Below are 13,803 nucleotides of genomic sequence, written 5' to 3'. Positions count from 1 at the left end.
GAAGATGTCTGTAAAACAAAAATTATTAGATTTTCAGAGAAAAAAACATACTGTGAGATTTATCTCATAGAAAACCTTCAGGGCCTAAGGCTAGACAAGGAATTCTTAGACTTGACACTAAAAACGTGATCCATAAAAGCAGAACTGATAAAATGTAAATCTTTTGCTCTGCAAAAGAACAGAAAGAGAATGAAGAGATAGGGGTCTCTGGGTGGCTCAGTTGTGAAAGTGTCCAACTTTGGCTCAGGTCACATTCTCACAGTTCATCTGTTCATGAGTTCAAGCCCTGCATTGGGCTCTACACTGATAGTGCTGAGCCTGCTTGGGATTCTCTCTCTTCCTCTCTCTCTGTCCCTGTCCCTCTCTCTCTCTCTCTCAAAATAAATAAATTTTGAAAAGACTTTAAAAAAGAGAATGAAAAGACAAACTATAAATTGAGAGAAAATATTTATAAACATATTCAACAAAGAATGTGTATCTATTATATATATATATATATAAACCTCTTAAAACTCAAGACTAAAAATAAATCCAACAAATTTGGATGAGCAATGAGCAACGAATACATTTCACTGAAGAAAACATACAAATAACCAATAATTATTCTTGAAAAGGTGTTCGGTATCATTAACCATTAGAGAAATATAAACTCAAATCATAATGACATGAAACCACGCATCTATCAAAATGACAAAAAACTAACAGTAACCGCAAATACTGGTGAGATGTGGAGAAACTGGAACAAACACACCTTGCTCGGAGAGAATATAAAAAGGGAAGCCAATCTGGAAAATTATTTGGCAATTTCTTAGGAAACTACAAATCCAGAACAAAAGCAAAAGAGTTAAGGACCTCCAAAAATTATTTTACATACAATCAGCAAGAGTATTGACAGAAGTAGTAAGAAGCTTATGTACAAAACTCTGGAAACTAACCAAAGTGATACAAGGAAGGTTTACTTAAGAAAAATGGCAACAATCTCAGTAAGCACAGTAAGCTGTGAACTCTGGGGCATTCCACTTCTTTTAATTGTATCCCTCACTCTCCAGCTCTGCAGACACATGGAAAAACAAAACAAAAACCCAGCTGACAATCGGAGTGAAAAAGCCACAGCCTGCCTAGCACCTGGGGACAGAACCAAGTTAAGCACTCACTCTCAGGGAACTGGTGTGGTATGATTTTGTCTCATGGGTCCCTGAAAGACCCCCCACCTGCAAAGCTCTTTTTAATTTGATCTGCGTAGGAACTTACCCAGTACAAAACCCCTTTTCCAGTTGAAACACATTAGGGGCAATTGTTTAACTTCACAGCCACCTGAGTCAATAAATAACAGCTGGTGCAAACAATAGACGACCAAAAACCTTAAACGGAAAAGCTGGGCAAGATGTCCCGAGGAGCTCTGAAAAGCTCTGATATATTTCTGGAAATCTGCAAGGTCTAAGGCAGGTCAGAAATGTGCAAATGCTCAGGAAAGAGCTGAAAAGACCCGAAGCAATCCCCTCTGCTGAACGTGAGGCTCCTGCATAAGCAAGAAGTGCAGGCTAAGGCAAAGCTGTCAAATGCCTGGCTGAGAGGTGAAGGCACACCACCATAGAATAACAGAGCTCCAGGGCGCCTGGGTGGCTCACTTGGTTAACTGTCTGGCTTCGGCTCAGGCTCAGGTCACGATCTTGCGGTTCGTGGGTTCGAGCCCCGCGTCGGGCTCTGTGCTGACAGCTCAGAGCCTGGAGCCTGTTTCAGATTCTGTGCCTCCCTCTCTCTCTCTGACCCTCCCCTGCTCACGCTGTCTCTCTCTCTCTCCCTCCCTCTCTTTCTCTCTCTCAGAAATACATAAAAGATTAAAAGAAAAAAAAGAGTAACAGAGCTCCTCAGCAAAGACTGGGGGAGACTTACTGGATTCAAGTAGCAAAGGAAATCTTTAACCTAGTCATCAGGTGATTAGTAAGGTAACTGAGCAGGTAACTTTAAAAAAAAAAAAAAAAGAAGAAAGAAAAAAGGAAAGGAAAGGAGGGAACTCTTTGACCTCATTCCATGAGGCCAATATTACCTTGATACCCAAACCAGACGTCACAAGAAAAGAAGACCACAGACCAGTGTCCCTTTTGAATAGAAGCAAAATCCTTCAACAAAATACTAGTAAGGCAAACCCAGCAACATATAAAAAGGGTTGTACTTCACGATAAATGGGATTTACCCCCACTGATGCAGGGTTTATTCAACATATACGCAAAAATCAACATCCATATTAACAAGATGAAAAAAAAAAAACACATGATCATCTCAATAGATGAAAAAAGATCATCTGACAAAATCAAACACCCTTTAATGCTAAAAATACTCAACAAACAAGCAGTAAAAGGGGATTTCCTCAATTACATACAGGATACCTATGAAAAATCTATAGCTAGCATCATACTGAATGGCAAAAGACTGAAAGCTTTCCCCGAACATCAGGCAGAAGCAACACAAAGATGTCTGGTCTCACAACTTTTATTCAATATTCTCTGGTATAGCCAGGAAATTAAGAAAGAAAAAGAAATAAAAGGCATACATATTGGAAAGGAAGAAATAAAACTATTTTCACCAGCAGATGACAAGATCTTGTATACAGAAAATCCTATGGAATCCATCAAAAAAAAATAGAGCTAATAAACGAGTTCAGCAAGGTTGAGGATAAAAGATCAATACACAAAAATCAGGTGTAGTTTTATATACTAGACAATGAGCACTTCTAATGTGAAATTAAGAAAAATCATTCCATGTATAATAGCATCAAAAAGAATAAATACTGGGGCACCTGGGTAGCTCAGTTAGTTAAGTGTCCAACTCTTAATTTCAGGTCTTAATCTCAGGGTCATGAGTTCAAGCCCCACGCTCTCCACTGAATGTAAAGCCTGATTAAAAATAAATTTTTTTAAAAAAAGAATACTTAGGAATAAGTTTAACAAAAGAAATTCAAGATTTTTATACTGAGAAGTGTTCAGTGTTCAAACACAAACATGTTGAAGGAAACTGAAGACCAAATTAAAGGGAAAGACATCTCACATTCATAGATTAGAAGACAAAAGATAGCAATATTCCGCATACTGATCTAAAGATTCAATCCCATCATCACCACTGATCGCAGATGCCTTCTTTTCTTCATAATGTGACAAGTAAATGTTAAAACTCACATAGAAATGCAAGAGATTTAGAAGAGCTAAAGCAATTTTGAAAATGGGAATAATGTTGAAGGAATCATACTTCTCAATTTCAAAACAACTATAAAGCTACAGTAATCAAGTTGTGTGCTACTGGCAAAAAGACAGACAAATAGATCAACAGAATAAAATGGAGAATCCAGAAAAATGTCGACATGTCTGTGGTCAGATGATTTTTGGCAAAGAGGCCAAGACAATTCAATGGGGAAAGGGTATCCTTTTCAATAAATGGTGCTGAAATAGCTGGATATGTATATGCAAAAACAGAAGTTAGACCTTTACATTGCATCATGCACAAAAATTAACTCAAAGTGTATCAAAGACCTAAATGTAAGAGCTGAAATTATACAACTTAAGAAAAACAGAGGCAAGTCTTCATGATGTTGGATTAAAACAGTTTCTTAGATGTGATACCAAAACACAAGATGCCAGACAAAACACTGTCAAGAAGGTGAAAAGATAAACCATGGAATGGAAGAAAATATTGTAAAAGTATGTATCTGAGACTCTTAAATACAGAGAACAAACTGAGGGTGGATGGGGGGGTGAGGGAGAGAGAGAAAATGGGTGATGGACTTTGAGGATGGCACTTGTTGGGATGAGCACTGGGTTTGTATGTAAGCCAATTTGACAATAAATTATATTTTTAAAAAGCATATATTTGACATGGTATCAAATATATATCCAAATATATAAATATATATATCAAATATATAAAGCACTTAAATATATAATGCTATCTCAAATATATAAAGCATGCAAATATATAAAGAACTCTTACAACTCAATAATAAAAAGACAAATATCATAATTTTAAAATGGACAACAGACTTGAATAGACATTTCTCCAACGGAATATACAAATGGTCAATCAGCACATGAAAAGACATCACTAGTCAGAAAAACGCAAATCAAAAACTATGATATACCAATTCACACCTAGTAGGATGACAATAATCAAAAGGACAGAAAGTAACAAGTGTTAATGAGGATGTGGAGAAGGTCAGATCCTCACATACTGCTGGTGGAATTGTAAAATGATGCTGCTCTGGAAAAAGTTTGGCAGTTCCTCAAAAGGTTTAATTAGAGCTAACACTGCAATTCCACTCCTAGGAGTAAACCCTAAAAAACTGAAAGTACATGTTCATATATAAACTTCTACATGAAATGTTCATAACTGCATTATTCACCATAGCCAAGATGTGTGAACAACCCAAATGTCCATCAACTACAGAATGGATAAACAAAGCATGGTATATCCGTAAAAAAAGAATACGTTCTGAAACATACTACAACATAAGCGAACCCTCAAAACATTCTATGTTAAAGCAGAAAGACGTAAAAGGCCACACATTGTATGATTCCGTTTACCCGACATGTCCAGGACAGGCATAGCCATAGAAATGGAAAGCAGATTATTGGTCACCAAGGAGTTATTAGGGGCTGGGAGGAGGTGGCGAATGACTGCTAAATGGGTTTCTTTTGAGGTGATGAAAATGTTTTGGAATTAGATAGTGGTAATGGTTGCTCAAACTTGTGAATATACTAAAAACCACCAAATTACATACTCAGAACGGTGAATTTTATGGTATGTGAATTATATCTCGACCAAAAAAAAAATGAAACATGTAATTACCACAGGAGTCAGCAATTGCAGTCTTAGTCATTTATCTCAGAGAATGGAAACTTATTCACCAAAAAACCCCCAAAAAACAAAGAAACGAACATGTACAGAAATGCTACAAGCAATATCATTTATTACAGATAAAAAACGAAACAACCAGTATGTCCTTCAATGGGTAAATGGTTTAAGAAACTGCATTACAGGGGCGCCTGGGTGGCTTAGTCGGTTAAGCGTCCGACTTTCGCTTAGGTCATGATCTCTCCATTTGTGGGTTCGAGCCCTGCGTCGGGCTCTGTGCTGACTGCCAGCTCAGAGCCTGGAGCCTGTTTCAGTCTGTGACTCCCTCTCTCTCTGACCCTCCCCTGCTCACGCTGTCTCTCTCTCTCTCTCTCTCCTGGAAATAAATAAAATATTTTAAAAAAAAATAAAAAATAAAAAAAGAAACTGCATTACATCCATACCATGAAATATAATTCAGCAACAAAGAAGAACAAACTATTGATACATGCAATACAGTGAGTGGATCTCAAGGGACTGTGCTGGATGAGAAAAAAGTCAGTCCCAAAAGGTTACATACTATATGCTTCCATTTACATAATATTGTTAAAGTGACAAAATGATAGAGATGGAGAACAGAGTAGTAGTTACCAGGATTTGGGGACCATGGAGAATGTGATTAGAAAAGGGCAGCTCAAGCAATCCTTGCAGTGAGGAAAGTACTTTCTCTACCTGGACTACGGTAGCGACTGCACAAATCTATACATGCAATAAAACTGCACAGAACACACACGCACACACAAATGAGTGCACAGAAAATGATGAGCCCCGAGGAAGGTAACACTAGTGCCGACTTTCTGGTGCTTATCTCACACTATAGTTATGCAAGATGTGAACACTGGTGGAAACTAGAAGGGTACACAGGATCTTTCTATAGTATTTCTTACAATGACATGGGAATCCACCATTATCTCAAAGGAAAAAGTTTAATTTAAAAAAAAAAAAAAAGGAGAGCTAAAGACTTTCTTCAGGTAAACCAAATCTGAGAGAATATAGGAATTAATATAAAAGACAATTGTTCTCATTTTAACTTTCTTTAGAATTAACAATGTATCAGTTTGGTCCGTCAGCTCCAGATCTACCTTCTGTGCCTGACAGAGCTGGACGATGTCAACTCTTCCTTGTTAACTGGCCTAACGTTAGGGTTGGAGGAGGGCACTAGAGTGGCTCTATCAGATGAAAGAAGTAGGTGGGCTCTCCCTCCCGGGTCCAGTCCCCCTGCAAGTGTTCACTCAGCACAGGAGCCAAGCACCAGAAGCACTCCCCTCGGCAGCCTTCTTGGGAAAACTCAAGCTACATTCTCCAACCATGAACTCCGCACCCAGCTCTGAAGCAGCTCTGGTCACACCCCCGGACTCCCTCTCCCCATCCAACAACGCACTTTCACAGACCATCTGCAACCGGCCTCAGGCATCTGTCTTGCCGCCCCGTGGACACTTCTGTGGTAGCTAGGCCACACGGTCAGGCTGCTTCTACAGACCAGCTCCAGACTACCAACACCTTCCTCCACCGGTGAACTGATCTTACAGATCGGCTCCAGCCGAAGCCCGCTGGCGAGCTTCTTGGCCACCAGCAGGCTATGCGCTTACAGCCAGGCCCTTCACTGAAGAGCTCTAACTCTCAGCCGAGGGGCTGGAGCTCTCCTAAGTCGTTCACTGTCTACTTTCCCTCAGCCCAGAAGTAATAGCTGTTTTTTGTACTTGCTACTTCTGAATACCACAGAGTCCTCTTCATCTCTTTTAGTGGTTAATAACACCTTATTAGTGAACAATTCTTTATATTAATTTTCCCTATTTCAACTAGGGGTACGTTTCTATCTCCTAACTGAACTCTGACATACACATGATATGTACATATATTAGTATGCTGACAGGTACACACACACACACACATACAACAGCACAAAGAATCAAGTACTGATGTACAGTTCCGACATTACAAGTGAAGTGGTCTGTTATGTGAAGGTAGAGTGTAACAGCACAATATAAACCTTAAACACTGAGAGTTAATAAGTCAATAGTGGTAGTAAAATGAGATCCTACATAACACTGAAATAGTTTTAAATAAGGAGAGGGGCGCCTGGGTGGCTTAGTCGGTTAAGCGTCCGACTTTCGCTTAGGTCATGATCTTGCGGTTCGTGGGTTCGGCCCCGCGTCGGGCTCTGTGCTGACTGCCAGCTCAGAGCCTGGAGCCTGTTTCAGTCTGTGACTCCCTCTCTCTCTCTGACCCTCCCCTGCTCACGCTGTCTCTCTCTCTCCTAGAAATAAATGAAATTATTAAAAAAAAAGAAAGAAATAAGGAGAGAAAAGAGGGAAAAAATAAATAACAGCTAAGACACATAGAACACAAATTGTAAGATGGTTGACTTAAACTGAATCATTTCAGTAATCCCATAAATGTAATATGACCTAAACTAACTCCAGTTAAATGGCCCAGGTTGTCAGAATGGTCAAAAATCCAAGAACCAACTAATGTTGACTTCAAGAAACTTACTTGAATCATAAAGACACAGAGAGGTTAAAATAAAAGAATGCAAGTTCCAATTCAGTACAGCAAAATAAACTCCCACCAGACAGATCCTCTGGCAGATAACAACTAAAATGCTAAAACACACACACACACACACACACGACTCTAAGGCAATGCAGAATAAACAAAAACAAGCTGTCCTGGAGAAGAGTCAAAACTTAGAAGAAGGAATGGCACTGGGTGAGTTTGAGTTTTGTTTTTTAAACCACATTTAGTGTAAGGCAGGGTACAGACAGCTACCATGCAAAGGCGACAAAATTCTAATAGAAAACTTCAGTCTTACTAAAGAACAGGAGAAAAGAGTTCAGAGAAACCATGACCGCTGGCAAGTAAAGGAAGAATACCAGAAAAGAAGAGCCAGGGAATCGTGACCCCCCAAATTCTATTTATAGATTTTGCCTAAATCAACGGCAATCCCAGAACCATGCAAATAGGGAAGAAACTACAGTCCAGGTAAAAGAGCTGGGCTGAGCGTTCAGCCGCCCTCCAAAAACCACTTTACTTGTCTGAGTCAAACCAGGTAAATTACCTCCTAAAGCAAAAATATCAACACTCTCTAAATGAATACAACAGATTCCAGTCTCCAAGACATAACCTCCCCAATTATCATGATATAATAATCTAAAAGCTCAAGATAACCAAAATGTTGGAATTTGCAGACAAGAAATTTTTATATAGATATACATAATGATCTAAAGTAAAATATGCCTGTAATATAAAGACAGGAAATTGAGAGAGAGAGAGAGAGAACAAAAGAAAGCCCTAAAACTGAAAAAATTACTACGTGAAGCTAAATAACAGAATGAATGTTACAAAGGAAAGAGTTTATGAACTTTAAGAAAAATCAATATAAATGATCTAATCTAAAATGCAGAGAGGAAAATGCTTGAAGGAAACATGAATAGTGCCTCTGAGGAATGTAGGACATTAACAGATGTAACATGTGTAAACAGTACCCAAGAAGGAGAAAGGGAACAGTGCATAAAAAATATTCAAAAAACTAATAATTGAAAATGTATTAAATTTGGAAAAAGACAAATTCACATATTCAAGTAGCTCAGCAAAACTCCAACATAAATACAAAGATAATTATACCAAGACACATCATAGTTAGATTTCTGAAAACCAAACAACAAAGTCTTGAAAGTAGCCAGAGAAAAATAATATATTAATAAATGTGGAAAATGCTTAAAATCCCATCTATTATATATTATATATGCACATAATATATAATATATACCAAATATATTACTTATATTTCATACATGATTATTAATATGCCATTATTCTTCTAATATGTAATAATTAATGTATAGTTAAGTTAATATCATGTGTATTTAATAATTACATTATTGTAAAATGTAATATATTTAATATATATTTAACATATGTATAATTGTATATAATATATACATAACATATAATAGTTATAAATTATTCATTGTTATAGGATATAACTTTATATTACATATAAACATTTACATATTATGTTACATATATTATATAAAAATACTTTTAAAGGGCTCAAAGGAAAACACCATCAAGCCTGAATACAACCACCATAGTATACATAATACAGTTTGGGGTATCATGTTGCGATCATCTCCATCTTCATGACTGTTTCACTTTTCTGCCTGAAGTCCTCAAGAATTTTTTCTTTAAAGTCTGAAAAAGGCTTTGAATAAATTCCACACCCAATGCTAATATAAATTCTTGAGAAGTCAGAATTAATGATGCGGTGGGTAGTCCCCACTGATCTGCACTAACTGGCATTTAGGCTCTTGTGTAACAGCCTCCCCTTAAGTGTGGTCTGGACCTACCGACTTGTTTCTAGGGAAGAGAATATAGCAAAAGTGATGGGATGTCATGTCCATGATTAGATTAGAGAAAGGCTGTGGCTCCTGTCTTGCACACCCTCTCTTGCTTTTCCCCTTGTGCTGACGGAAGCTGGGCAACACTGCAGAGAAACCACGTGTCAAGGAACTAAGGGATTTAGTCCTCCCGCCAACAGCCCGCTAGGAGCTGAGACCTTCAGACCAACAACCTGAGATTAACTGAATCCTGCCACCCACCACCATGAATGAACACAGAAGAGGATACTTCCTTAGTTGAAAGCTCAGGTAAAAACAGCAGCCCTGGGCAACGACCTTGACTATAGCTTTGAAAGTGACACTGAGGCCAAGACACCCAGCTAAGCCAAGTCCAGATTCTAGACCTTCAGAAAATATGAGATAATAGATATTTATTCTTTTAAGCACCCTTACCTACAGTTTAAGCCACTACATTCTGGGATAATTTGTTAAGCAGCAATAGATTATTATTACAAATGGATATTTACTTAACACAATAGAATACACACACATTAATTATAAAGTCAGCATCTTTCTTATGGGCCAACCCTGGAAGGATTCCCACTAAGGTCAGAAACAAATCAAGGAGGCCCATGATCTCAAGTACAATTTCACATGGTTCTGGAGGGACTAGTCAATGCAATTGGTCTAGAGAAAATAATTAAAGGCATTAAGGTTTAGAAAAAAGGAAACAACACTATCTGTATTTTCAGACGTCAGTATTCCTGAAAAACCCTGAGGAATCAATGATAAAACTAACTTAATAAGATTTCAGCAAGGTAGGGGCGCCTGGGTGGCTTAGTCGGTTGGGCGTCCGACTTTCGCTTGGGTCATGATCTCGCGGTTCGTGGGTTCGAGCCCCGCGTCGGGCTCTGTGCTGACTGCCAGCTCAGAGCCTGGAGCCTGTTTCAGTCTGTGGCTCCCTCTCTCTCTGACCCTCCCCTGCTCACGCTGTCTCTCTCTCTCTCCTAGAAATAAATAAAATATAAAAAAAAAATTTAAAAAAAAAAAAGATTTCAGCAAGGTAGCAGGATATAAAGTTAACATACGAAAACCAACAGTGCTCATATATTGAAAACTTAATCACGTAGAAGAGCTAACAGTTAAGAAAATTCATTTACACTAGCAAAAAATTATGTATTAAATATTTAAGAATATACTTTAGAAATGTTCAAAACTTCTATGAAGGAAACTATACAGAACCTATAAAAACAAAAAGTAGACTTAAAATAATGTTAAGACATCTTTCTTGGAGATATATACGGAAATATTTAGAGGTAAAAAAAACCACGATGTACGCAACACTCTCAAAGGCTTCAAAAAATATGCATATATATATATATACACACATATATGTGTATATATATACACACACACATATATAAAGAGAATGAAATTAAAAACTTGATAAAGCAAATGGGGTAGAACATTACCAAAGATGTTTAAACTGAATCTAATAAAGAGAAAAAAAACAGACAAATCTGAACACTACATTAAAGACACTGGGAATGGGAGGAATTAAGGTAATTAAAATATGAAATGTATATTAGATGATATTACTGAGTTAATATTACTTTTAATGTGTGATAATAGTATAATTAAGTGCAATATTGCCCTTATTCTTAGGAGATACATACTAATATATTTAGTAGTAAAGTATCATAATGTCTGTAATTTGTGCGTGTGTGCTTATGAGAGAGCAGGAAAGGAAGGAGGGAGGGAGAGGGTAGGGGACAGAGAGAGCAGATGTGGCAAAATGTTAACTGGTTAAATTTAGGTGAACTGGATATGGGTGTTCACTGTACTAAGCTTTCCACTTTTCTGTTACTTTGAAATCTTTCAAAATAAAAAAAAAATGGAGGGGGGAGACAGGGAATGACAGACTCCCAGCTTAAAGATGGAGGTATAAAGTTAGTTTTCCTTACTTTACCTCCTGAAAATTTTGCCAAATAATTAAGAGAACAAGAAACAGCAATGCAAACTCATTCTTCAACACAATTAGGAGGGAGCTAGAAAGAGAAAGATTCTAAATTTAATCTTCCTTACAGGTAAGTCAATAGAGACTTAAAGTTGATACACCAAAAAACAAAGGTGCAAACATATTATTTCACATTATGGAGACAATTGTCAAAAGAACTAAAAAAAAAAAAAGAAGTGTGGAGGACACAGCGAAGTCCGCTTTCACTTTGTATTTTAAATCTTTTATACTACTGGACTATTTATATCAAGTATCACATGTAGTAACAATAATAAATCTTCTCAATTACACTGACTATCCAGAAGGATTCTATGACAAGAGGCTGGGGGCGGGGGAGGGGGGAGTATCTTTCAGCATCTTTACTCTCTTGAAGTGAAGTATTAAAACACAAATTTAAACGGTAAAATACTTTAAAATACTATTGGGGTTGGCAGAACTTCAGGTCTACCTACATGAACACTATGACCATGACACCAAAACAAAACAAATGAATGCATTAAAATGTATATCCTATTATTTCAAACAACTTAAAATCATTTTCATTCTTGTTGTTTATAAAAATGTGAAAAAACAGACTCACAGTTCCACAAGGTTTGGAAGCTTCTGAGCAAGGTTTTCTGGCTGAAAATTAAAAACTCAGAATTAAATTTTATTTTTGAGAAATGTACAAACAGTTCTAACGAGCTTAAACACAAAGTATCTTTGGAGGCGGGCAGTGTAAATCTGGAGGAAATAATGCAAAAATAATAAATCAGCAGGTCTGGGTTTTATGCTTATGTGGCCCATACTACAGTTTAAATCTATAAACTTGAACGCTTAAAATCAGTGTCTTGGGGTGCCTGGGTGGCTCAGTCGGTTAACGTTTGACTCTTGATTTCGGCTCAGGTCATTCATTACCTTGCAGTTTCATGGGTTCAAACAGGGCGTTGGGCTCTGCACTGACAGTGCGGAGCCTGCTTGGGACTCTCTCTCTGCCCCTCCCTTGCTTGCTCTCTCTTTTTCTCTCAAAAATAATAAACAAATTTTTAAAATAAAATAAATAATAAATAAAATCAGGGTCTCTCTGAGAAACTAGAAACCTTGTATTCCACAGTCATGGAAGAAGTTACACTGTTCTTAACAGATGCACACAGGGAAGAATGCCATTTGATAATGGAGCCAGATACTGGAGTGACACAGACAAGGACCATCAAGGATCACTGGCAAGCACCAGAACCGAGGAAAAGTTAACAGATTCTCCCTCAGTGTCCTGAGAAGGAGCCAGCCCTGCCCACATCTTAATTTTGGACTTCCGGCCTTCAGAACAGTGAGAGAATGCATATCTGTTCTTTTAAGCCCCCTATTCTGTATAATCTGTTACAACAGCCCTAGAAAACTAATATTCACACCCCAAACTCCCAATTTGTGTGCCTTGGGGAAAAAGAAAATAAGGGAAATCTCCAAGTGCCAGAAAACCAGACCCAAGTAAGCTCAAGACAAAGTGGTCCTGGGGCTCAGGGGGTCTGGGGGTGGGGTGTGGCATGGGTAGGAAGCAGGCCACTGGAAAGACAGGCTGGGATGAATCTAGGTGCCTTACACAGTCCCGGTTTGGGAGGGATTGGCCCTTCCACAAAAAGAATCCCAGAAATTCCACATTGCAAGTAAGCTTCTCTCTGCTGGAGGCTCGGGGGTAAAAAGGAAAAGCCTCCTCTAAGCAACTGAAAGCCAGCCTGCATCTCTCTCTCTCTCCTTCCCACTCCCTCTTCCCTCCCCCATCCCCTCAAGTTCAAATTTACACAAACACAAAGACAGGAGTTGTTAAGACTGAAGGAGCACACTGAGTCAGGAGTTATATATATATATTTATTCTACACTCAAACATACCGTAGGGTAAGCTAGGTATCAATAACAGAGAATCATGAATTGTTTTTTAGAAGTAATTAGGTGTAGTTGGAGTCCTGAAAGACAAATAAAATTTTCAGAGGTTGCTGTGGGGCAGAGGAAGGTTCTGATCAGCTTTCTAGGCACAAGAAGCAACATAGGAAAATGTGAGACAGGGAGGTACGTCTGGGAAATTGCAAATACAATCTATTCTGCTGTAACTCCCCAACACTACTCCTGAACAGATCTTACACTTCTAAAAATCCTGTTATAAAAACAATTGTGTTAATAGAAAAACAAAAGTGTTGAGGACTGGAAGGTTTTGTATTTGTAACAAACTAATTTTTCAGACAGAAACTGAGTAACAAGATCATCATTAGAAAAACGGTGAGGGCTGCTATCTATTCTCCACTCTACTATCATTAGAATTTTTAACAGTGAGCACGTTAGGTCGCTAATAATTGAAAAACATTACATTCGATAATGTGGTATGCACATAAACTACTACATAACTGGGGCACCTCAGTGGCTCAGTCGGTTAAGTGTCCGACTTCGGCTCAGGTCATGATCTCACAGTCCATGGGTTCGAGCCCCATACTGGGCTCTGTGCTGATAGCTCAGGGCCTGGAGCCTGTTTTGGAATCTGTCTCCCTCTCCCTCTGCCCCTCCCCTGCTCGTGCTGTCTCTCTTTCTCTCAAAGATAAA

At 38.2% G+C, this 13,803-nt stretch overlaps 1 protein-coding gene across 3 annotated transcripts in view; it reads right to left on the bottom strand.

Moving 5' to 3' along the window:
* The window catches only part of LRRC28 (leucine rich repeat containing 28), a 159,370-nt gene that overhangs the window by 128,601 nt on the left and 16,966 nt on the right, over positions 1–13,803 (bottom strand). For all 3 annotated transcript variants that reach the window (XM_077762380.1, XM_077762377.1, XM_077762378.1), the window contains one exon: positions 11,819–11,859. In XM_077762380.1, coding sequence (XP_077618506.1) covers positions 11,819–11,859 — 41 coding nt within the window. The remainder of the gene's footprint in view (positions 1–11,818; positions 11,860–13,803) is intronic.

The sequence above is a fragment of the Crocuta crocuta genome, unplaced genomic scaffold (assembly GCF_008692635.1).
Source record: "Crocuta crocuta isolate KB4526 unplaced genomic scaffold, BGI_CrCroc_1.0 scaffold93, whole genome shotgun sequence".
Lineage (NCBI taxonomy): Eukaryota > Metazoa > Chordata > Mammalia > Carnivora > Hyaenidae > Crocuta > Crocuta crocuta.
This window is presented reverse-complemented; position numbering and strand designations above follow the sequence as displayed.